Source organism: Ciona robusta, chromosome 10, assembly GCF_009617815.1.
Source record: "Ciona robusta chromosome 10, ASM961781v2".
Taxonomy (NCBI): Eukaryota; Metazoa; Chordata; class Ascidiacea; order Phlebobranchia; family Cionidae; genus Ciona; species Ciona robusta.
Window position 1 is genome coordinate 2,497,887 of NC_143244.1, and position 27,270 is coordinate 2,525,156.

The 27,270-nt window shown below is 35.8% G+C and overlaps 2 protein-coding genes and 1 long non-coding RNA gene across 3 annotated transcripts; all 3 read left to right on the forward strand.

Moving 5' to 3' along the window:
* The first annotated feature begins 2,154 nt into the window (after window positions 1-2,154).
* LOC149729497 (DNA (cytosine-5)-methyltransferase 3A-like) lies at window positions 2,155-14,515 on the forward strand. Its single transcript, XM_089886487.1, has 13 exons — window positions 2,155-2,370; window positions 3,551-3,796; window positions 5,886-6,050; window positions 7,227-7,397; window positions 7,792-7,888; window positions 9,176-9,294; window positions 9,735-9,811; window positions 10,164-10,341; window positions 10,601-10,717; window positions 11,122-11,323; window positions 11,508-11,766; window positions 13,259-13,450; window positions 13,865-14,515. The coding sequence occupies exons 1-13, from the start codon at window positions 2,185-2,187 to the stop codon at window positions 14,022-14,024; spliced, it is 2,169 nt and encodes a 722-aa protein (XP_089742613.1). The 5' UTR covers window positions 2,155-2,184; the 3' UTR covers window positions 14,025-14,515.
* LOC149729498 (uncharacterized) lies at window positions 2,381-3,424 on the forward strand. Its single transcript, XR_016385831.1, has 2 exons — window positions 2,381-2,776; window positions 2,820-3,424. It is a non-coding gene; the product is annotated as an uncharacterized LOC149729498 (long non-coding RNA).
* A 7,642-nt stretch (window positions 14,516-22,157) lies between the features above and the next one.
* Window positions 22,158-27,139, forward strand: LOC149729499 (uncharacterized). The gene is made up of 3 exons (XM_089886507.1): window positions 22,158-24,457; window positions 26,011-26,165; window positions 26,594-27,139. The coding sequence occupies exons 1-3, from the start codon at window positions 23,479-23,481 to the stop codon at window positions 26,687-26,689; spliced, it is 1,230 nt and encodes a 409-aa protein (XP_089742633.1). The 5' UTR covers window positions 22,158-23,478; the 3' UTR covers window positions 26,690-27,139.
* The last annotated feature ends 131 nt before the right edge of the window (window positions 27,140-27,270 follow it).

Here is a 27,270-nt window from a genome sequence, read left to right on the forward strand (position 1 = left end):
CGGAGCCCACAGAGCGTGAGTCGCCTATACAAATGCATGGTCGGCATGTGTTCATTTAGATCTTGTAAGCGATACAAAGCAAGAAAACACGTATAGCGGTTGTTTTAACATTTAAAATATAATTTCTAATATAAATCTTGTTATATAATATTAAATCTAGAAATTTAAGTGGAGTAAATTAATATTTTGACTGGTTTTCGGCGTACTGTGTGATTTACCAAGGTACTTTACGTTGGCGATTAAGACTAGCAGCAATCAGCTTAGTTTACATAATAGTATATGATCATACCTACGAATCTACAGAGCCATTCTTTACTACATTTATAATCCAACATGAGTGGACATGCAGCTCCAAACTGCTTAAGTACTAGCAGATAAAGTGTTCGCGTTTTCCGATTTCATAAAGACCCGGAACACAGAAAAGGTAGCTTACTAATTCAAGCACAGGACCGTTTCGTTGCCGGGTATAGGTGTTAAGTTTGTGAGCCAAAAAGTAAAGTCATGGCAAATTACATGCAAAACTGCAGCTAGATACACCAGTTTATGGTAATGTTATGCGTTTTTTTTTGTATTTTTATATTTTAAACATGTTCTTTTATGTTTTTGGTTAGTAAACTTGATATTTTCAGTTTTTTTTACTTTTTAATCGTTTGAGTGTTCAATAAAAGTTGATTATTTTTGTGAGGTTTATTATTGTGATAAGACATAACATTAGTAGAAAGCCATTTTTACGCGCAGAAGTACTTGGTTTTTAAAAAATCGCAATATTTTAAACGAAAAACAGCACCCAGCAATGATAAAATGCTATGCCGTGGGCTCCCTAATGGCGGCGACTATGACGTCATAGACGCGGAGACAATGGATAACAAAACTCGTTGTTTTACAATCCGTAACTTGGTCTATACTAACTTTGGTCCAACCCATTGGCAAAACTGAACGCCATCTTGTTTCCAAAATAACACACAGCGGTATAGGGAAAATGCTGTTTTTCGATAATTTGAAAGAAAACTCGGAGGTCAAAGTAAATTTAAAATATAAAAAGTCTAAAAAACATGTGTTATTTGTTTTCTGTATCAACAAAAGTCAAAAAATAGAATAAGAAGCGATTGATTTGTGACATTTTAGTCATTTAATGCGGCTAAATATATTTTTTCAAAAAAATGTTTGTTAAGGTAAATAGAAGCTGTTTTACGCCTTCCCACAAAAGGAAATCGCAAATATAACTTAACAAGTTCGTTTAAATTCAATGCGAAAGTCGCCGCTTTTGCTTTATTTTGAACACACTAAGACAGCAGTTGGACTACTCGGTGTTTCCATGACTCTGGTCTTACCCACGCATACTCTTTAAAAGTAATAGGCCTGGTTAATTCAGAGCCATTGAAATACCGAGTAGTCCAACCCAAAGTTAGTATAGACCAATTGAAGCCAATTTGTGCCCAAATATCACAGAAATAAAAAAGAATAGAACGCACATCTCCAATGTCGACAAAGGAGAGAGGTGATACACTCTCTCTCTTTCGCGGATAGTTCCCGTTTAGTATTGTAGTCAATGAAGTCGATGACGTTTTATGTAGTTTTTCTTCGTTTTTTGACTCAATATAAAGTTATAGTGTAAAAAAACTATTTTCTAATGTATATATATTTCTAACAAACCGTTTGTTCGAAGTTTTTAATTAAATTTTTTAAATAATTAAATTTCCTAAACAAGTGATAAACTGTAAGCGCCAACCTACTAAATAACTAAACTGGCCTAATAAACTTGAATAGGCTAGTTGGTGTAAGTTTTGAAATAAACAGCTAAAACCTTCCCAAAATACTATGCGCCTATCTTTTACAATAGAGAAATAGAGAACAACCGAAATGGGGACGGAGTTGGCGGTCACGTGAATAGAAAAAAGAATATATCACGGTTTTGGGCAGTTGCCAATTGCGCGTTCTACTCTTTTTTATTTCTGTGCCAAATATAGGTAGGTGGGGAAAATGCATGTTTTCGGTAATTTGAAGGGGAACTTGGACGTAAAAATAAACATTTTAGTCATTTAGTATTGATAATTTTATATATTTCTTGCAAAGAACGAACATTCTTTTTCGAAAAGAGCCGCCCCAACAGAATAGAACTGTTTTGTTAGATATCTATGCGTGTATGCGAAAATGTGCGTCGTTCGCGCCAAATTAAAACCGGTGATGCCCCTTTTAACATTGGGTGTATGGGCGGCAAGTTCTTTTAGTTGGTTTAGATTTTTGTTTTGTAAAGATTTACTATTTTCTGTTTTCCTTTATAAAATATTACGACTGTGGGATATTATTAGTTTAAACATGTCCCGCAAGAAGGAACGACGCAGCAAAAAGGTTATCGTTATTTCGTCCGAGGTTAGTATGGTTCCCTAATAAAATTACATGGGACTATACAAAGAAGACGGAAAATTTTTTCCGCTAGAGGCGGTAATTATTTAAATTAAAAAATACGAAAAAACGAACAAAACAGCACTACAAAGTGTTAATAAGTGTAAAACAAATTAATTAAATAATAAAAATACCTTTCCAAATACATAAAACACTAGTAAGAACATATTTCCCACATTAGGTCGGTTATATACGCTCTTTCGTTATGTTTACTGTTGTCGAGTCTGTGGTGTAGCTGTTTGCGTGCGGTCGTAAACTCGCTTTGTTTCATTTTTACCGGGTTCGAGTCCCGCACAGTGGAATACTTTTTTTATCTTTTTTTTTTCAAGTTTTTTTGTTTGACGAGTTTGGGGTTAGGAGTTGGGGGTTAGGGGTTAGGGGGTTAGGGGGTTAGGGGTTAGGGGTTAGTGTTAGAGGTTAGGGGTTAGGGGTTTATATCTTATGTGTATAAACCGTGAAACTAACTGCTCCCCATAAAATAGAGAAACGAATTTGTCATCGCCTCCTAGCGGAAAATTTTTTCCGTCTTCTCTGTATAGCTCCATGTAATAAAATTACAAGTTGCAAACGGTTGCAGATATTCTGGTTATTTCGACCAGAAACGCTACGCGGCCACGTTCAATAGATGTCAAACGACTATACGAGTTTAAAAAACTAACTTCTGGTCAGATACCTCAAATGGTGTTTGAATTTTCGAAATAGCCAAAATATCTGCAACTGCGTAATTTTTTTTAACCATAACTCAAAGACCAAACCCACACTGGTAGAGAATCTTCCCGTCCTGTCATTACAAAAAAAATACCAAAGGTGCTAGTAAAGAATTCTACCACCACCTCATACGCTAACTTCTAATATATTGCCTTTTTGTTTTGCTATGACGGCATGAGAGGATTGTCCACTACCACATTCCATAATGGAAAGTTTGCCTTTTGCACCCAGGGTATATTATAACATTTTTTTGCTTAAGTTTTTGTTTAAAATGTGTGTTTTTTTGTGGCTTGCCTTCTTCATTAAGGCTAATGTGGCAGTAGTATTAACTACAAACGATCTGTGTGTATTTACCACAGGGCAAAATCTTTTGCACATTTCATTACCAAACCAGCTTCGTTATTTGCACTTTTATTTAATATTGATTATTATCTTACAGTCAGAGAATGAACAAAAATTAAAACCATCATCCACGTTAGAGAAGCAATATCTACTTACCAACCCCACACAATCCAACCATGAGACGCAAAACAATAACAACTGTGATGTCATAGATTCAATTGTACAAACATTAAAAGCAAAACTTTCTAAAAAACATAAAAAGAAAAAGAAAAAGCGCAGAAGATCAAGACGCTTATCAAACTCCGGTGTGGAATTTTCAGAAACATTGATAAATGAATATAATGTAAGTGCCTTTTCTTGGTGGACCAACATTGAGTATTCTATTACACGTGTGTTCTATTTCACACCTCATCATGGAGCCTAAGTTTTGATAATCCAGTTTAGGCAAACTCATAGTTATAAATATCAACTACTTTATAGTTAGAGCCTGACCGATATTGCTTTTTTCAAACCGATACCGATATTTTGTAAATTTCAGTTGCCGTCTTGCCGATAACCGATATTTTAATGCACCAAAAAAAAAAAAACTTGACTGATTAAAACAGAAAAAATCTGATATATATAGCTAATAAAAATTAACTAACAGGCTTAATTATTATTAATCAATTATTAGTGAACTTGTAATTACTTGATTGGTTAATTTGTAATTTTTTCAAATAAATTTTACCTCCCTTCCATTAAACAAACATTATAATTATCAGTTAATGCAGTTTATTTGTGTATCACGTTGACGTGTAAAGACGCGTAAGTGACCTAAAGTAACCTCGACGTTTCACGCGCCTGATAAACATGACATGCGGTGGACATGTGATCAGACGCTTTGACCTAGTTTAATAGGTTAGATTTTTATGAACGAGTTGAATTAGGTATACAAGTGAGTTTACGTTTATGAACAACCTATCGCTCTGCATTAATTCTTGCGTATGCACGTTGCTGGCCGTCTGGTTACTAAGCGCCGATAATATCGGCCGTTTTTTTCCCTTGCCGATAATCGGTAAATCCCCAAAAATGCGGCCTATATATCGGCTAACCGATAATTGATCGTGCTCTACTGTGTATACGTAAACTAAAATGGTAATTACCGCACTCGCACATTATGCGCAGCACATGGATACACAATGTCCACATGCGCATAGGGGCGCGCGTATACTGTATGCGTGTCTGGTCACGATACGTATAAAGTTAAACTTTATTACTTGGGGAAACTTATCACATATGTGTATATGCACATGCAGCACATCCATTTTCTATTTAAGTGGGGTCATACAGCATAGATCGCTATGGGACCTGAGGTTTGGCCATGTATACCATCAGTGTCTTGCCATCATGTCACTGGCGTAAAGTTACGGGGTTGCAGGGTTGCCTGGCAACCCTTTGATTTTCTCCATACTAATAATGCGTAAGGAATTACGTTCGACCAAACGAAGACGCCATTATTACTGCGAACAAACTTCGTTTACGTTCGTTAAAATATGTCAATACCGATGCGTCATTCACGACACAAATGCATTCAACTGGTATTTAAACTCCTGTTTGCTAAATAATTCACGTGTGAATCGCTATTGTGACGTCAGTAATCAACGTGTGAATCGCTATTATGTCGTAATCAATTGCCAGGTTCAAACAACCGCTATTATGATGCAATGAATCCACGTGTGAATCCCTACTATTTCGTAATAAATATGCTGCTTGGCTGAGGAAAACATTGCATATAAATATAAAGCAGTGTTGGAAATTTTTAGGCAGTTTATTCCCGCGATATTTCGTTCTAGAAACCTACTATTTCCGACGGACGGGTCTTCGTTTGTAAGATAACCACACACTCGTGCGGGCTTGACGAAAGGCGCATGCGACATAGCTACTGTGACGTCACTCGCCAGGCAATCGGATTCGACCGTTTCTCATTACACGGACTCGCCGAACGCGCGTAATTTTAATTTGTCTCATCCCTACGTAATTCTGAATACGTTTACGTTTGTATGAGCTTTAACAAAGCACATATTTAAAGGGTTGCAAACCGAAAACAAAGGGTTGCAAACCGTTTTTTTTTTCGCGCCTACTGGCGCGAAGACTTTCTTTTTTTCTGGTTTTTGCAACCCTAACGTTTAGTAAAACTTTACGCCTATGCATCATGTTCCCACCTCATTGCCACTAATGCCACTTATTTTACAATATATATATATATATGTAAAACAACAAAACAATAAAGCTCGCATATACCCCACACTACAGATTAAAAGCTATGGCAGGCTGCGTAATATGACGTCTGTCTTAGTCAATAAATTTAACTTCCGACAACACTGAAAAATCTGCTTTTTTTAAAGAATTGTTTGCAAGAAAAATGTCATTAGTTCTTAATTTTTTACTTCCAGCCTTCACGAGGTCTTCGAAAACGAAGGAAGTCTGTTGAATTGTTCCAAGCGGATGCTTCATGTATTTCAAAACATAAGAAAAGGAAATCGACCTCATTTAATGATGTTCAAGATGTTGATAATGGAATTCAATATTTACTTCATAATACACCTGTTGTGGGAGTGGTAAGTGTAGTGTATTGGTTCAATGCTCATGTCATCTAATGATTATTTAATTATTATCTTGCAACTGGGATTCACAAAACGTTGATTTTCACGGAGTGCCTAAGGATGATATTTTTGGCCTCTATCCAAGCTTGGCCTAGACAATACTTAGTAATATCATATTACAGTTTGCATTAGTTCTAATTTACTGATAGCTTCACCTCTCGCTCCTATTTTTGCACCGATTAAAATTCACATAATTGTGATTTACATGCATTTAAATTATTTTGGTTGCTGGCTTAAAACTATATCGAAAGTAAAAAAAATTATTCGAAAACTTAAATTTTGTATTTTGCTTTGTACTAAAAATGTACAGGGAATCTGTCACAAAGGCGTGCACTGTTTAAAGAAAAATAGGCTGGTGTTTCTTTATCAATGATTGGGAACAGATTCAGTTGCAAATATGATGAAGTTAATCAAAATGCTTGTGTGCCATAGCCCATAGAACCGTATCAAAAATGAATAGCATTGCTATAAAGCTTGATGATTAATTGAATTAAATCTATTTGTTGCAAAGAGTCTTCGATTCTTGTCTCCCAAATTTTGCAAGTTCTTGCAAATGGTATCTATATTATGTGTGAAAAAGTTCAGTTTTCGCCAAATCAGCACGCCTAATAAATTAAAAATATATTATGCAAAACCGAAACTTCGGTACATCACTAAATATCACGTGTACAACACTAACTGTCAAATGTATAGGATATAAGGTTTCTAAAATATAACAACTGAATATGCTGTAACCCACCAAAGTGATTTGACCTGTAGTAATCAACTATTGATACTAATTACTGAGTGAAATATAACATGTGGAGTTACGACAAATGAATATGGTAATGATGGTGGTTTGCTCAAACACAAAAAAATGTTGTTTAAATTTATTTCAGTAAAACACACAAACTGTTGCTTAAACTGTTGTATGTTTTAAGGTTTAGTTTTAAATTAGGTTTTAAAACTAGTAAACCTAAACATTACTGAAGAAATAAACAGCATAAAAACAAAACAAATGTCTTTAAACAATATTATATATATATATATATATATATATATAATGTTTTTTCTTTTAATCAAAGAAATAAGTTAAATAACGTCATCTTACTTGCTATTTTCATCTCATGATCCCACTCTTCCCCGAACCAGCTAGAAAATGGAACAGAAGAAGAAGAAGAAGCAAGTATTGAGTTTAATCCCAACATTGATGCAGCTACCCAACTACCCATTGAAGAGATCACTATCTTAGATGATGTGGAAGTATGTGGAGAAGCTGATAAACAAGATCAGGTTGAAGCTGATCCTCCCTTGTATGATGAGGTAAGTCTTTATTTATGGCCGCCTAAATCTGGATACACAATGTCCACGTACGAAGTACTTGGTGAATTTTTATTTTTGACAAATTTGTTTACAAAAAAATTAAATTTTTGTTTTTCCAATACCGAGTCTGCCCCGGACTTATTATTTTTATGTTAAAGTCTAAAGATGTTTGCATGTGTATTTCAAAAATGCTGCACAAAACAAGTTGGAAGGAAATTTTGGCAGTTTTAAAAGTGTATTTTAAATGGCATTTCCTTCTTACCCACCAGTCACTTACAACTTGAACCACTACCACCAGTTATATTATTACTTTTTACTTTCTAACCCAACAGCAGGTTTGACGATTTATTCTTCATCTCATTTTAATTCCTTATAACCGCTGTTTTATCTCCAGGGTTTAAACAACAAAAGTAAACATGATGTTGGTTTGTATTTTGAACAAAAGCAGAAAGTGTTCAGGAAAGTAATTGAAGGGGTGTTGGATATTAATGGTAAGTAGGGAAAAAATCTCTTCAATATATATTAACTTTTAAATATATATACACTGCTATTATGTCGTAATTAGTTGACAGGCTAAACAATAGCTATTATGATGCAATGAATCCACGTGTAAATGTCTGCTATTTCGTTATAAACATGCTGCTTGGCTGAGGGAAAACATTTAAGTTGTTTATCACTCCAAAATAATGTTGCAAAACTAGTTACCCTGCGGTATTAACAATCGAGATTGTTGACATAATCACAGTTGTACGGCAGGATCAAAGCCACAGCGTCGCTGCGTTCTGCCTTATCGCGAAGTGCCAATTAACGAATGCAAAGAGTTTTAACTAAAAACATTTAATTATACTTTTGTTATTTAGAAAAATTGCTACAAGACTATATTTTGATTTTTTTAATGACATGATCATTTTGTAAATGCATTTACTACCTCATAATTTTACTAACTAACTAAAAGGAATTTTAATAGATGACAACCAAAAATTACTTATAACTAGATGATATTATACCTTGCAAGTTGATTCACTAAATCTTGTCAAAACTTACTAAAACCCGTTTATTACAAATGAAAATCACAACATAACCATAAAAACAACATGTAGTAGCAACGTAGTTTGGATAATATAGTACGCAAATAATTCATGTAAAAATTGCTACATAATAGCCTACCTAAAGCACTTAATAAAAAATAAGTGTTTTTAAATCCACATTTTTAACTGTTAACTTAGAAAGGGAAACACCAGAGCAACATAGAGATCAATTAAAACCCTTATCTTTGACAGAATGACATTCAAACCTTATTTTTTTTGGGCAGAATATGAACCATAATCCTCAAATATCGCAATATTTGAACTAAGTTTATTAAAAACTTTTACATTTTATCTTAGCTTCTTTAAACATTATATTGGTAGATAATTCCTTTCTTTTTCAAATAAAACCAACTGTGAAAATTTTTACCAACTATAAGCAAACTTAATTTTTGTATTCGCATGTTTCATAATGCATATTTTCACTACTAGTCTCCAAAAGGTTAAAACTTGCAAATTAGGCCAATATTGACACCATCAGTAAAGGCTACAAGTGATTTAACGCAAAATGAACTTGGCATTAACCTAAAATCGACCATTTGCTGCAACACTGGTAAATACTAACTCAAATCTCGATAAAATGGATGCATTTTACAAATTAACTTTTTAAGAAAGTTTTAATATCATATGCGTTAAAAGTTATTTGAAGCATGTCAGACTATAATTGTGTCTAAAATTTCTTTCTTCTTTCAGACATCTGTTTAACATGTGGTAGCTCGGAAAACATAACTGATGATCATCCATTATTCCAAGGTGGTTTATGTGAAACACACAAGACTATGTTTCAAGATTGGTTCTTTTTATGCGATAAGGTAAACCACTTCTTACTAGTCTCAACCAGTTTTCTTATTTTACAAAATTCAAGGTTTTTTCGATGGACAACTCTGGCTTAAATAAAACCTTGGTCTCTGACATGACTTGTTGTAGAATCTTAAACTTTATATTAAAATAATATCTTGCCAGAGATAGGAGTATTTAGCCAACTATAGCCTAAATCCCTGTTTACCTGACAAGCAGCTGTAGGAAATTTAGAAATATTTTCTATGATGCTCTAATTATTTTTTGCACACAAAAAGGAGTCCAAAAATTTAAGCGCAATTAACCAAGCTATATTTCTCTTGCATGTAGTTTAAAAATTTGTATGTGTAAAGTAAAGTATATTTAAGTCCACAGATTTCAAAATCCCAAACAAAAACTAACGTCACAATTTACAAACCTTACTTGCAATGTTAGTTAATGTAGTTACTTGTAGGATGGTTGCCAAAGTTACTGTACAATATGTTGCATGGGGGAGAAAGTTGTTCTGTGTGATAATGAAGATTGTGGAAGGTATGTTTTGTATTTTAAATATTGCTTCTGTTCACAGGTGTAACATTATAGTTGTCTCACTCAAACATTTGAATAGGGATGACATTAATACGTTTTGTTTCCCCCTTAAAACATAGGAAACCTCATTGATTGGTGAATGCAATATACTTTCGCTCTGCTTGTTTGTATAGACACCTAACAGCAGGGACTGCAGGGTAAACCCAGTTTGAGTTGAAAAACTGGAGTGCGTGAACACATGATGTCACCCTTGTTTTTAATATCTAAATAAAATGGCACCCTTAGCCATAATATTACTCCTTTTTACTTTTAAGATGCTTTATGCTTTTTATTTATATATTTATCTTTTCTTCAGATGCTTTTGCACAGACTGCCTTGACCTTATGGTAGGAGCCGGCCAATATGATAAACTTGTTCCATTGGACAAATGGTCGTGTTATGTTTGTACCAATGATAGCAGTTGTAGCTTAATCGTCAAGCGTGAAGACTGGCAGGAAAAGTTACGCCTTTTGCACCCGGAAGCCAAATATCAGGTTGGCTTCACTTGCTTAAAAATATAATGTAATGTATATGTTGGTACCAGATGTTTTATGAGTGTGAAAAAGATCTTCTGGCGTTTATTTTTTATCTAAAAGGATAATGTTTCAAGCTTCCACTTGCTAACCACTGTACAATGGCAATCCTTTTAGGATCAAAATGCAAAAGCTTTGCCATGCACAACAGCATAATACTTATTACTTATTTTCACATCACTTTAACCTTGCAGTAAATTTAATGCTTATTTATTCATAGAAACTGGTAGATGTTCCAAAACCAATGTCAGTTGGTGAAAGAAAACCGATTCGTATTCTGTCTTTATTTGATGGAATCGCTACCGGGGTGGTTGCTTTAAAGCAACTTGGATTACAGGTGGGTGGGTTAACTTCACAATCAAAGTGCTTGTGTTTCATTAGTTTAATTTGTTTTAAGATTGGTGTAGTTTTAAAATAATATATATTTCAATGTATATATAATTATATATATATATGTAGGTGGTAGGCCACTAGGCCATATTGGTGAAAACTGTTATTGAAATTTTATATTAAAAATCTATTTTTATAAGACCATAACACAGTAAATTGTGTAATTGAAATTCGTTTGCATGTTTCCTTATTAATTTTTAATTATTGCTCTGTTTAATGAATTTTGACCTTTAAAAAAATGTGGTTTATATTTTGTTCCAAAGGTTTTGTGTTTTGTCAGTAGCTGATTGTCAATTGAAGTGTCTCACTAAGTTTAAAACCTCTCGTCTTTAAACAAAATATTTTTTTTAGATTCAAAAATTTGTTGCATCTGAAATTGACGAGGCTGCGATCCGATTGGTGCAGAATCGTCACCCTGAAGTAATGCACGTTGGTGACATCACAAAGCTAACAGACGATGACATCACTCGTTACGGCCCGTTTGATCTCGTCATGGGGGGAAGTCCCTGTAATGATTTATCGGGTGCCAACCCAAGAAGGAAAGGATTGCTGGGTGAGTTGTTCTTATACCATGTGTTTTGTTCAATACACCTCGTGCCCATTTACGTGTTACCACATATGTAACTACCAGTTGATATAAGTGCAAGCAAGTGTAAAACTTGGTTAGTCACCAACCTCAGGATATTTATAAATTCTGTTATTTATTAGTGTTTTATTGTTAATAATGTTTACCACAGATCAGGAAGGCACAGGTTGTTTATTCTTTGACTTTTTTCGCGTCCTTCGAGCTGCAGAACCCCCACGTTGCGACTGCGACAATAAGGAACATCAGCGACCATTCTTTTGGCTTTTTGAAAATGTTCTATCTATGAAAATGGTTGAAAGGGAAAGAATATCCAGGTTCCTACAATGCCAACCAGTTGTAGCAAATGGTAGAGCTGTAAGTGCCGCTGCTAGACCAAGATTGTTCTGGGGGAATCTACCAGGACTGCAAAGGTAAGAGCATTGGAAAGATGGGAGACCAAAGGTTATTTACTTATAGGCTTACTCTTGTTGCTCCTAGCTGTGTGAATGTACTTGCGCAACTACCAGGCATGAGTGTACTGTGTTGTTCGATCTTATCCCTGTACTAAGTTTAGTAACAAAATTTTACAATTGTTGTTAGTGTCTTGTCCAAGAACACACATGCCCATAATGAAGGTAGCATTTTAAATTAAAACCATAATCTCTGGTCCAGAACCACAAAACCACTAGCCCATTCAATGCCCCACCCTGGACTCTGGGATAGTTTTATCTTTGAATAGTTTTATCAGTTTGGCCCTTACACCAATATCAGCTGTATCACATTTCATCATTTAGTTAAAACACTCCTGAGTCCTGACTGTACGTTGAGATTAGGGCTGTGGAAAAGTTAACGGTTAACCGGTTAACCGAACCTATTCGGTTAACCGCTAACGAAAAGTTCAAGTCGTTAACCGAACTATGACGTCATAGGGCATAAACGTATATCAATATCTGTCTTATTTACACGAAAGGCACGTGTTCGCGTTCGTTGATTGTTGTTTTGCAATAAGACAGATTGCGCACGGACGCTGTTGCTTTGATCGTGCCCTACAACGGCGATTACGCCATCAATCTTGATTGTTAATACCGCAGGCTAACTAGTTTTGCAACATTATATTGGTGTAATACACAACTTAAATGTTTTCCTCAGCCAAGCAGCGTGTTTATTACGAAAAAGCAGGCATTCACACGTGGATTCATTGCATCATAATAGCGATTGTTTGACCTGGCAATTGATTACGACATAATAGCAATTCACACGTTAATAACAGCGTCATAATTGCAATTCACACGTTGATTATTTAGACGGCAGGTGTTTTAAAACAGGTTTGAATATGAATAAGAAAGCATTACTTTAACGTTAAGAACGTTTGCCCGTGTATTGCAAGCATAGTCCATACGTTCGTCGTAAAGCTGCCTTTAAATTCGCGAAAGAAAAGCGATAAACAAGACGCTTTTATTAGGATTACACTTGTATCGGTTAACCGGTTAACCGGTTAAAACTGAACGGTTAACGGTTAAACAAAAATAGGGAAAATCCACAGCCCTAGTTGAGATACAACCATCATTATGTTTCGCTGTTTCTTTGGTAAAATATTTCTTCAGTTTAAACATGCTTTTTAAAAAAATATGGATAAAACTTGTATGTCTCTTAATTTGTGCCTATACAGCACGCCTTGCTGTGTCTCCACAAGCTTTTATTTTATTTACGTTTAACAAGAAAACCACACATTCAAATTTCTCCCTAAAAAAACAACCACTACATTTTCTGGCATTGCGACACAATGGCGCACGGCAATAAATGATGTTATGTCACACTTGTTGTGACGGAATGGCCAATAAGGTGACATTATACATTATTGTTTTTTTATTTATTTAGCTTGTAGCTTCGATGATAGTTTTAACACCCACCTACTTTGGCCAGTTTAACCCTCACCCCATCACCTGGTGATCGACTAACTGTGCAAAGTTGTCTTGAACATGGAAGACTTGCAACCATTGAGAAGTTAAACACCATTACAACTAGATCGCATTGTCTTTACCAAGGTCACACAAAACAAGCACCAGTAATGCACATGGGTAAAGAGGATGTGTTGTGGTCTACTGAGGTAGAAAGGTGAGTGGATGGGATTTTTTTGCCTGTATTAGGTTTTAAATGTTTCAAACTCGTGGACCATTTATTTTTGCTATCTATCTTAATAGAAATGTGATTATTGCCATTTTATGCTGAAACTTGTTAATGAACCAAGCTACACAGTTCTCAATATAGAACAGTAAACACCCTTGTTATGCCTATGAAAGAAGATCTCCATTACCATTAAAACTGTTGTCTCCCACCTTTGGGGAAGCCACAATCTATATTATCTGGTGAGGTCCATGCATTCTGGGTATTGGGGTAAAGGTCATGGTGTGGGTCGTAGGACCTCACTAACCTAGAATAGAGTACTTCTGTCTTGCCTGTCACAATAAATAAGCATTGATTATAAAATAATGACAGTTCACTCAGCTTTAAAACAGCGACCATTTTCAGGATATTTGGATTACCTGAGCATTATACTGATGTGAACAACCATGGACCAAAGGAAAGGTTGGCGTTACTTGGTCGCTCATGGTCGGTACCTGTTGTGAAGCGGATACTTGCACCACTACGAGACTACTTTGCATGTGGGGAAGTCTTGGAAAAAATATGATTCGTATTGGGTTCATACTTTTCATGGCTTACTTTGCCATAGAACCTTATTTTTATGAAAATAGAAAAAAAAAAATTTTTAGTTTCTATGGCGTATAATAATGCTTCTACTAAATGGTTAAGAATTAAGATACTATGTGTTAACCATGTTAATGCATTTATGTGTTATATTTTGATTCTTATCAGATTATGCTATTTTATTATTAAGCAATTATTTAGGAAATCATCACTTACCTCATTGCTTACGTTAAAATAAGCGTTGTGTTTACTTAGTCAATTTATGTCAGTGTGTAAAATGTTTCGCTTTTTTTTGCGCTGTCGTTTTACCGCAGCTGGAATAATCTTGAAATTTGTACAACCGTTAGGTAGCGCTAAAAACCAATCATTTTTCGTAAGCGTAACGTATTACGTAACCATTGCTTTTGTGTAAAACACAATAACCTTTATAATGCGTTTCTCATGAATTTGAATAAAAGTAAAGAAAATATTCAATTTTGTGTGCTTTGTAACGAGAAAGTGCGATAAAACAAAATGGCTGTTTGTATGGTATAAAAGCTATACTTCAATTAAAATATTTTGTCCTATTTTTGATTTATTTAACGATTCACGGGACAGGTACAATTTTAAAAAATAGTATACCAAGAAAGTTTGGGAGTTCTAATGTGCTGATTCATCCAGTATATCGAAATACACATACTGTAGCATTTTTTCGTCACTCGTTGAATGGGTAGCGTACCGGTAAAAGGAGATTTGAAAAAAGGCAGGTCTTACGCCGAGTCCCGTCCTCCCCCACGCGACTATATGGTAGAGTGGGGGAAGATGGGACACTTAAGCACCTATATTGCCCATTAGTTCCAAATTCAAAATACATGGCGGGTTTTCATTGATACCATGAATTAGTACTATCATTCCTTAAATGATTGACAATAATTCCAAAACTATATTAAAACACACGATAAGGAGTTAGTTAGTGATTCGCACAACAGGTGAAATTTTACTTGGAAAGCATGTAGGGTAAGATGGGACAGTTTAAAATTGTTGTTAATTTTGATTAATAAGTGTATTTATTAATAGGAATACCCGTAAATAACACAACACAATACTGTACGCTTTGAAAATCTAACATAAACAATCTTTTCCTTGCTCTAATAGTATATTGCTACAGTTTTAACATGTTACCTACATTGTATGCGAATTGGCATTGTTTAAACGTTAATGGATATTGTTTAAACGTTAATGGATAACATCAGTCGATAAATATTGTATCCTACAAATGTATATACATTTGTAATAACAGAAAATTAATAATAACTATTGATAAAGTTAACATTTTTGCTACAAATTAGGTATTACTACATTGTCTTTCGTACAAGTTACTTCTCATAAATTATTTCCAAGTGCAAATGACTGAATTTCGAACATACTTTCTAAATAATATATTGTTACTATATCAGTAAACTATATTTGAATAACCCCTGAGGTATAAATTGTTAAATTCAAAATAAAAACCTATACAAAACTACAGTTTGGGGGAAGATGAGACACCAAATTGAAATATTGTTATATTAACAGTATACTGCAACTTGTAGTTAACCTACCGAAATTAACAGGCTGTGTTAGTTTCTTTGCTATTATGTAAACTTAATATATGCATATATATAACTTTAAACGAGACTTTTTTTATCCCAAACTAAAGTCATATTGACTCCTTCCTACTTCCACCGTGCGTATATGTCTCAGTTTTTTCATAAATTTAAAACATACTTTAGGAGACTAAATCAAACTGTACAAAATACTCTAGTTGTGTTTATGAATTTATGAAACTATTAATTATTCACACTCGCAAACTATAAAAATTTATCGCGGTTTTTCTATGATTTAGCGAGCATTCAAAATTAGCACTTTACTAATTCCCATATTTTAATCTGTTGAAAGAATACTGTTTCTGTTTAAAATATTTTTTTTTAATATTTAACAACAGTAATCGGCTTTTTTATAGAGTCGTGATAATACTGTCGAATAATTCTGTAACATTATTTTATGATTATCATTAAATGGTGGTCCGTAAAAAAGTCGTGATGTCTGAAAAAGTGTCCCACCTTACCCCATCCTACTATATATCTTTAAACGCAACGTGTTTTGGATTTATTAAATAAACAATCCGGTTTTATTATGTAAAAATTAATGACAAGCTGTAAAGGTTCAGTATATTAATGAAACTTAATGTAAATACGCTAAACCACGGTCATTATAACATCCTATTTTAAAGAAACATTTCAAGAAGAAAAAATGTTAAAATTTCGTATCGGATTATTGACATGTTGTATAAAGTTTCGGATCCGGAATCGCCTATAATCATTTCACTTCGTTAATTAATCAATTAACCAAACGAGACGTCCACTTTGCGTTGTTAAAGCGCCAGTGGGAAATCAAATCAAGTTTGTCCACTATGTTGGAAAGGTGCTCATTCAGGCGCAAGTAATCGATCAATCGATGAAGAATTATGGCGATGATTCGCCTCGATGGTTCAATTAGCGACCCTGCCATCTGATAAGTGAATTCACGCTTCGCAAGAGACAGGGCGTTTGTTTTCGAGCTATCGATGGATTTCCAAATGCCCTAAACGTCCTTGCAGGCGGCAAGTGCCCTCTCGACTAAGCAAAGCGATTTACAATCCCAAAACTGAGAGATTTGTAATTATTTTCCGGCGCCGTAGCACAATTGGTTAGCGCGCCTGCCTCTATCCCAGTGGTAAATAGTTCAAGGCTCGTCGTTGTTACCATTGTGGGCGTATCCTTGGGCAAGGCACTTAATGGCAATTGCTCTAACCCTTCAATAATGGGTTGTCCAAATTATCAGCCACACGTACAAAAAATAATAACCGACGACGTAACATATACTTGGTAACTCGTAAGTTGAATGATTGAATGTAAGCACAAGAGGTGTATGAACATTCATATTATAACGACTGCCGTTTTCCGGCAACGCGGGGTAAAGTAAGTTACATTCATTCACTCACTTTTTACTTTTAGGTGTTTTGTTTAAAGGTGAATAATATCTTTCTTGTCGCCGTGGTAATTATTTTATAATGGTATAACATCATGGAATCATTTAGAACGAAACATTTTTTTATTTAAAGTAAATTATATCGCCTGAGGTCCCACAATAGTATATATATATATAAATATAATAATAATAATAAAAATATTAAGTTTTATTTGTCTCTTCGATTGCGGTAGCGAAGATTTAGAAATATTTTAAACGAAAAAACAGGATATAGCGACAAAACAACAGTCGTTAAAACACGCTTATAGTTAAAAATATAATAACATTTCGTTGGAAGAACATATAGGCGTGGTCGCTACACCTAGCAGACAAACAAGCCATTTATTTAATTTAAGTTAAACTTCTAATAGAAATAAAAGTGTGCGTAAAGACACGACCTGTACAATGTGGGGAGTCGGCTTTGAAGAGGAATAATGGAAAACAAAACCCCCCAAAAGTAATTCCACCACTTGTAAATTCTAGGAGTGCATTACTGAATACTGTCACATTTTTTCGTCTATCATTAAATGGTTACTCGTAGAATGTGATTTATTTAAAATGGCATCGCCTTATGCCGAGTTCCGACTCCCCTTATTCTACTATGAATTTCAAACGGCATTTTCCAATTAATTTACTCGTTAATCAAATTCACGTCTCACCTAAATTCCACAATCCGTAATAACTTTAACTATATTTCCATAAGTAATTTGCCCGTGGTTTCTGTAAGCCACAACGTTGATTGTTGACTTCGTGCAGCTGCCACTGTGTAAACCGGCGTTTAAAAATCAAGGGGCATAAATTACATGGACGTGATTTGCCGTAAAGAGTTTGTTTCAATTTGCTGCGGACCAATATAGGGACGCCACTGTTACCTCTAACGACCACAACGATTGGCAGCGTTCAGTTCAACGCTCACTAATCGGCGTCCTCAATACTAGTGAGTTCTCCCTCAACGAAGTTCAAATACCGCTGGTTGATTACAGCCGATTTCGTTTCCATATCGCCCCGTACACCTGTGCACATTGTAGGAATTAATAACCTGTCCAAGCACGCATATAAACTGTGATAAGGAGTCGGAATCCATAACGGCAGTCGATTTCAGAAGCTTCATTCGATAAACAGCTAATTGCCAGAGTGTTGTTTTCCTACGCAGTTATATACGCCCAAGTTATCGACAAAGCCTACAACCGAACGTGCCCTTTCTAGGTTTGTGGGCTCAGGTTCCATCCACCGCCGTCGTAGTTGTTTCAAGCCGGGATTAATAAATACGTTTTTGATCGGGTTCGTTTCAAAGTTAGAGTGCTCGGTCTTGTCTCTGAATTTGGATCTCGGCCAAATCCGCCATTAAATCTGTCCCCGGATCCTGATGTGACGGATTTATGACTGGTGAAAGTGTCGCTACTCCGTTCACGCAGGTCAGCGACCGACAAAGCTGTATTGTGATTGCAACCGTTAATTTTGACGCGCCTGAATGAAGTATTTGAAGGTTTTATTTGCGTGCATGAATTAAGATTTTTGTGTGTTTAAATTATTCTTGAGATTTAGGTGAATGTTGGAATACTTGGGGTTACATCGCTCTAAAATCCTTAAGTATCCCTTCCATTATGCTAGATTTAAACACTCATGATTAAAATTTTTGCAGCCCATGCTAGGTTGTTTATTTATCCGCTTTATCGTCTACTTTGTTTGTGCTTGGCCACCATTGCTTTGAAGAAGCGCAGAGATTGAATAGGTGGCCATATAGTGTAGATAGGTCAGCGTATGTTTACCGTTCGACATTTGATTGAGTGTTAATTGCGATAACGAAGACAAATTGGCCTCCAGGTGTTCTACGGAAATCCTTATTTTCCAATACGCTGTATCAGAACGATTTGTCACAGGTGTATTCATACGGTAGGCAAAAGTATGGACGACTAACCAAAAGAGAAGAGGGTAATAATGTTATTAAAGGTTTAGGGAACATATCTCTGTAATGTGCGATACGCTTATGCTAGATTGCATATAAATTAAAGGCAAAACATAACGATGTCCCTATCATCTTAACCAAAGCCATGGAAATTTTATAAAGAGTATCGATATTACATTGGTTTTAGCTTTAAACGCAAGCTCATTAATCCGAGATACGACAAACGTCTTTGTTTTATAAGGCAGGTAGTTATTTTGATCGGAAAAGTTGATTTGCCAAATGGTAATACATTTGTTGAATAGTAAGGTTTGGATACATTAGCTTAAAGTCACGGTAGCTTAATTAATATTATAAGTTTACTAGAACGGCGATTTGTGGTGCAATATTTTAATTGCTTTGCGATCTAAATTAACCATTTGTTTGGGAGCTCTGGTCTAACAAATTCAAAGAAAATTTAGATATTTTTATTGCCTGATGTTATGTGATCATTCACCTTTGATTTTCGTCTAGCCATTCAATTGGGTACGTATTCGAAACAAAATGGCGGCATGTCTGCGGTTCTTGTCGTTTCCAAAATCACGACCGTATGCTGATTTTTTGTGATTTATGGTCAACAACCATAAACCAGGATTTCCATATGCTACTTTAGTGGATTATGACGTCCTTCGTCGTCACAATCAATCATTACGTCAGCAGCACGTACCTTAAATTTGAATTCACATTTAATTTTGAAGGCGAGGCACACATAGGGACGGTTAATCAGGCGCTTACGACGTATATTACCCCACTATACGACTCTACCATCACGTACAGCAAGCCCCCCTTCTTAATAAAGCTATTGTTCTTTTGAAACAGGTGTCTCGTGTTTACCATATAGAGATTCCCCTTGATAAGTATTGACCCACCATCCAATAGAAAACGCATTTATACAAGCAGATTGCGCCATGACGGTTAAACCACAACGTTTAGGAAATTTCAAGGGCCAATCAAACGGAAATAAATTAAAAACAAATGTTTAATTTTGGCCGAGGTTATTTTTAAAACGAAAACAGATTTCTGGCTGTTTTAAATCATTTTCATTTTAGCCTAAGCGTCCGGAATGCTATTCTTAGTAATCTGCTTACTCATAAACTGATGATCAAAGTAATTTACTTTTTCCGATAAAAAAATACATTAACCCAATTGGGCAGTTTGAAGCCAACTTGTTTTGGTGCCTACCGCTAAACTGCTCCCTTGACGTAATATTGAATTAATTTTGGCAATTCCGATGCCAGATTAGCTCGTTAATTATTCGCCGTTTGCCGATTCCGTTTATCGACTTATTGCGGCGTGCTGACAACTCCTGTCGTCCTGCATACATTGGGCAGAAGCGCACTTAAACTAAATCAACCGAGGAACGACGCTCTTGGGAATTCCCGGCGGGCGAGCGCAGCTCCAAATCCCGCCGACAAGTTTACGAACGCCCGATCTCCGGCCTTTTGAAGGTCAATTTAGCGCGACTAATTTAAAAATCAATACGCTAGCCATTGGGCAAGCAACGATCGCCTTAATTGGGCAATCGGGCAATATATTTGTTCGCATTAGGTGAAAATTTTCAGTATTTGAATCGATAGAGTCAAGCTGGCTTTAATTAATTAGTTTTTATCCAACTGAAGGCGTTTAAGCGGCTAACAGGCTTCACAGCATATACGCTAAATTGTTTAACCGCATTTTGTATATAAGGTTTATTCCTTATATATCAATCAAATGTTTTTTTAACAATTGTAAGTTTCAAACTGTTATACCTGATCTGTCTATTTAAAAACATTTGCAAATTACGATAAAATACATTTTAAAATGAAACAAATTGCTAAACATGGTCTTTTTATCTCGATACGTTTGTTATTACGAGAAGAGTAAAATAGGCGCTGTCTGTACACTACCATGCATGTATTACTAACTATATAGATTAGGTTGGGGTAAGTTCATCCATTAATATTATTTTATCGCCCCATGTAACTGTTTCTTCACAAAATAGCGTTGTACTTGTTAAAAACTCAATTAGTAAATATGGGACTCTGATCTCAACGGTATCTACTTTACCCGCAGTGATGATGTATATCATGTTTTAAAAATGTTTTGATTTGGGTTTGCAAACAAAAGTATAATTTTGTTTCCACTTTCCTTTGTGACGTGTTCGTCAGGTGACGTCACTGTATCAATTCTTACGTCACTTAGCAACAGCTCTGTTGGTCGTCGTTTCCGCGACCATTGTTACAGCGCAGGTTATTCCTTTCGTTTCAATGTCGTTTGTTACGTCACACTTGCAACGGAAGACAAACACAATGGCGAGTGTTAGGCAACAATGAGCAAACAATAACAGTAGCACCTGATGCACGAAATACAACACGTGTGCAGACCAGACAAAGGTCATACAGCAGCGGCCCACGAAAGCTCGTAATCGTTGTTTAACGAACATCTTACATAATTACCTTAATAAGCCTTAATTGCTCGCAAGGCAAGACATACACGGGTGGATATTAAGATAAAATTTGAGCGGTCTGTCTCAGATTACATTTTAATTTTCCGGGTTTTTAATTAATTGTTGTCTTGATATAAAAGAATTAGAGTCGCAATTACGAGGCTTGTGGTGTGGGAGAGATGCTTAAATTAAAATGAATTTACAAATTAGGTGAGATATGTATTTTTATATAGCTATAATTGCCTGATTCAATTTAGCGTAAAGTGACTCCCGATTTAAAGGCTTTTGACCGATTAAAAAATTTAAAACGTAAACATTATTAAATAAATTTCCTATGCCAGTCTAATGTCCATTTTCTTCATTCAGAATGATATATTGTGCTGTGGAGTATAAGGTAATTACCATTAGCACATAGTTTCTCATACTTCCTAATCTTGTTTTGAACAATTCACAATACTCCTTTAGAGTCGTTATGATATGCTTATATAAGTCTAAAAATATATTTTTTTGGCTGAATCGGAAAAATAGAAAATGGAAATATAAACAATTTACCAAATAGTTTACATCTAACAATAAAAATGAAAGCGTCTGTGACGTAGCCGCGCGAAACAATTCACGCTTCGTTACGTCATAATCAATTAGAGTGCATGAACTTCTCGCTGTAGGAGCTAAGTGGTAGCAGCGGTTGACACGATTATGGATGTTACTTCCCCACCCTGACATTGCAATCAAACATATTAGTCCCTATAAGCACGGCGCTAATCCTACTTAACTTTGCCGATACAGATAACATAATCCAAAGTTAGAGTTTGCTGCATTTACATGGGCTCTGCAAGGCTACGTGTTTTATATGAGCTCTATAGAATGTCAGATTGGTAAAATAAGTTTTAATATTGGAGTTTATAAACCAAACCGTTTACCAACAAGTTCGCGTTTACGAGTGAAGGACTAACTTTAGACAGGTTCCCTAGTGTGCCTTGCCATACGACCTCAGATCATGTGAAATAATATACAGATCCGGTAGATAATACCACATGGGTAAAAACACATCAAGTAGATTGCCCTTTATACGAAGCAAGTTACCACGGATTAAATGTTATATGGAATATAGTGCGTTATGAAAGCTTATGTTTTATTACTCGAGCTCAGTTTATTTTAATGAACCAATCACGCACAAATGAATGTTCGCGGTGAGTTCAAATCGATTCCACCAACCAGAATTCCTTCATCGGAACCTCTGTGACGTCACAGAGCCGCGTGTTCGGTAGGAAAGTGAGACACAGCGGGATCGCGCTCTCTTCCGGCGCAGCGTCGTATCGCGCGCACAGAAAAACGCCAGTAAAGCAATAAAATGAATTGAGCGTACTAACATCATTACATTAGTCACTATCGCTTTTCATAGCAACAAGTATTCAATATTGTATTATGGTGATATTGTATCAGTACAAACTGAAAGCAGTTTCTTACAATTATCAGGAATTAAACCGTTTGCGATTTTATAATTATTTTTGTGAAAAGTTTTTTAATTATTTTTGTGGAAAGTTAGTGTTTAGTTAGATTTAGTAACAAATATTCAAAATTGAAGTTTACGTAATAGAAAATTGGATTAATAGAAGATAAGCTTGTTCGGTCGCGCTTCTCATGTGTTTGATGTATCGTTCCCAATTAACAGATTGCAAGGCGAAAACAGAAGTGTGACGTCATAATTAGAGAACAAACCACATGGCGGGCAACAACAGACCTTCAGACGAGAAAGGTTTAGTTGGAAGTAACTCCGTTACAGCAGTCAGCTAGTTTTGTTGAAAGCACCTTAATGTTTGTGAATTTTGAATTACGAATATTTGTTCTCTAATTTATATGTTTTATATTTTTTTTTCACATCTATAAAAGTTTATAATATTTTTTGCAATAATTATAGTTCATAATAATTTTTTGCATTAAATTTTTGCTTTTTATAAAGTTTTTTAGTTTAACTTTTATTTATTAATAAATAACTTTCTTTTAGCTTCTATCGCATTGAACCTTTGATATTTAAGATTTAAAATGATGCTAAGTACTTCAAAGTCAGCTCTGGTCGATGTATTACGTGAGCGGTTACGTCACGCAAATGACGTAGGTAGTCAACAGAGTTACGTTCCACTGGAAGAGCGAACCTCAGATTCAGATGGCGACCGGAAATCTGACTCCACTCCTCCGCCTTTCCTTGCTGCCTCTCCGACATCGTCTTTCGGACTCAGCTCCCCGGGAAGACGAGCATCGGATCCCCGCAAACGAAGCCCCGAAACCCCGATCCACCAGAAATCAGACTCAACAGAAAACGTCCCGAAACGAGCCAAGTTTTCAATCGATTCACTTCTGGCGTCTGACTCCAAACCTCCAACCGAGCGATCCAGAAATGCTCATGAACTCTACTTCAACGAATGGAATCGTACAGAAAGAGGAACCCCCAACTACCAATACAGCCCTTCCAAACAAACCCCAAGATTCCTCTCAAACTTCCACCCATCCCAACAAACCGAAATAAAAAATGAAACCTCTGCTGAAACCAACACAAGCGACACTCAACCCCCAGTGTTGCCGCGCAGCCATATTTATCCCTACTTTCCTATCAACCCATTCCAAAACGGCATGACTAGCATGCAGAACTTGAATTCTCCATCTCAGACCGCTCCTCTTGCTCCCTCCTCCCCCTCCTCCCTCTCTCCAATCTCATCCACGTCATCCTCCCCAAAACCCTCCATTGGGGGAACTCCGCTCCTGGAAGAACCAAGATCACCCACATCTTCCAACCTTCAAGACTTCAGACACGACGCCCCATCACTTGGTATCTACCCCGGGGCTTTCCCTCACCCCATGCAAATGCATCAGGGTTTTCCTCATACGATGGGGGCTCGTTTACCCAGCTTGCCTTTCGCGGCTCCGTTCGGTGGCCAACCCTTCCGTCCTCCATTCAACATCAACTCCTTCCCACTCTCATGGCTGAGGAACGACGCGGTCCTCAGGAGCTTGACAGAATTCGCCGGTAAGTTCATTTTATTTAGTTGATTTATATTGATGCGTTTTATTGTATGATGGTTATATTTTGGACTATAATATGAATATTAGGGAAGGTGTATTCGCTATCGCGCCTATGTTTAGTAGGTTAGGGTAAATGATTCATGGCTCTTTAATTTATAAAAATGTGACCGCATATAAGTTGCAACTTAGTAAAAGTGAACGTACACCCGACAAATAATGCACACCACGCCTTTATCACTGCTACAAATTATCAGCAAGCGCTACAGACGAATCGCTGCTAACTTCTATACAATAGCAACCCATCGTTCATTTTCCATGTCACTACGGAAAACAAACCTTACCGATCTGTCGCAAATGTTTTACAAAACGTTGTTAAACAATACGTTACCAGCAGAGATGCCAATACTGTCTGATTACTTAATTCCAACATATCACCAAACTGTCGAATTGCTTGCCCGCAGCATGAGCGCACTCAGTATACGCTATACCTTGATTAGTCTACCTTATGTTACACAACCTTACTTTACGAGACGCAGCGACACACAGTGATATTATACGCATTTTCAAGCGATTAAAAATATTATTAAGTTTATTAACATTTTTATAAAAATAAAAATACCTAACAAAGTAAAACAAAAAACAAACCCAACCCTTATAGGGACAATTAACGTATTTTAGAAACAGTTGCGATAAATAGTATAACACACAAAATGGCAAACATGGGCACACTTTTGCTGGGAACGGGAGGTATAATTTTTGATTATGCAAGACAGCCATTATCGGAAATAGCTTTCCAACACACACATGTGTTTTGCTCGTTAAGTAACCACTGATCGTTACCAAGTGCTGTGTTTACAAACATCGAACCGGAAAATTAACAAGTCAATCTTTAACTGGCGATAGTGGCAAGATAGCAGCCACGTTTCTTTGTGGGTGTTTGTCGCTTGGTTAGCTGGCTAATCTGGCGTATGTAGCGATATCAACTCAACATATGTCCCGGTGTGTTGTACAGGGCGCACACTTTCCTTTTGTTTGTTTCGAGGTCGATAATTCTAAATTAAATTGATTGAAATATCAAGACAATATTTTCACGGTAGAAGCGGACATTTAAACATTGCATAATGCTGCTGTGTTTCTATATCAGATTTCCCAAATTTAAGGGATTTAGGGACCTTAAGTTTAGGTCGTATAAGTTGTATTATGACAGTGTATTATGACATATACCGTTTTTTAAGTATATTTTTTTACAAACCATAAAAACCTCTTAAAAACAACTTAATCAATGTAATTTACATATTTTGAAAGAAAATATTTTAACGTTTAAATCTGTTCATATTTCAAACCCAGTACACGGAACTTGTTTTAAGCAATAGCAATAGACAGTTTATAATGTTGATTCGCCTAGTATGTAATCTACTGCTGTGCGCAAATACTACCACCACCAGCAACGACGAATGGTACTCGTAATGGTTTTGAAAAATTGTACAATTTTTTGCATGCCTTAATAGTAAATTGCTATTATGGCCATAATATATAAACAACTTGCATTCTTTACAGCCCACCCTGGTTTAATGAACCGATCCCGACGTCCTCGTACAGCTTTCACCTCCCAGCAACTGCTTGAACTTGAACGACAATTCAAACTGAACAAGTATTTGTCACGACCAAAGAGATTTGAAGTTGCCACCACGCTTCAATTAACCGAGACCCAGGTAATATATATAAACATCTCATAAATAAGTTGACATTTAGAGCAAGCGCAGCATATTATATATGATGTGTATAATGTTACAGTGCAAGTTGTACGTCTGTATATGTCTTTTTTCCCATTGCTTTATTTATTTATTTGAATCCAGTAACGGTATTAATTAAAACAACAAAGACTTTGTAATAACCCCAAAATAAAAACCTACTTGGTATAATAACCACACCAAAATGTGACAAAAATTCGTTGAAAAGTACTAAGTATAGTAAATGTACTTATAAAAAATACAGACTTTCTTGTATATTTTTAGGTCATCGCTTCCTTACATTAATCCAAATTCTATGTTACATGGTGGTGCTATAATACGTCAACAGATGCGGATTTTGCCCATTTTAGCCCAATTCTTTATATTAACGGTCATGTGTTTATTTTCAGGTCAAAATCTGGTTTCAAAACCGCAGAATGAAATGGAAGCGAAGCAAGAAATCCAGAAGCTCAGGTTCATCGTCGAGCCCGACTAAGGAGCAGTAACATTAACATTTCTTTTACTCTTGTGAAGTTCAAAATATCCGAAAATTTCCGAAGTTTCCCGAAGAAGGAAATAGGCAGCTTTTGTGACATGAACAGTATCATTTGGTGTTTCAAACTTTCTTTAGAATGTTATAAGTCTGCTATATGGTTGTATTTCACTGTGTTCAGTGTACACACGAACTTGTCTTTTTTTCTGACGCTACTTTTCTCATTCTGGTTTTTCTCTCGATAATTATTTATTGCAGTAATATATCGTTGTAATTATTTACAATAAACGCAAAAAGAAAAAAAAGCAGAGTATGTGTGCGGTTGACCCGTGTCGTGATATACTTATTCCGACTGGTATATTTGTCATGTTGTATTTGTGCCTTATTACGCACACGACGCTACTGCGTCTGCGCAGTAGGTCGGAACAAATAAAATAAATACCTAGTCCAAATTTAATACAAACCTTCGTGTTAAAAACGTTCCAGACACGACGTTTACAAGCTGGAACTTTAGTTTTTGATTTAAAGTCAGCAGAACTGAGTTGAGTATGTTATTTGTACACTACAAAAAGTAAACACTATAGTAACAAACTT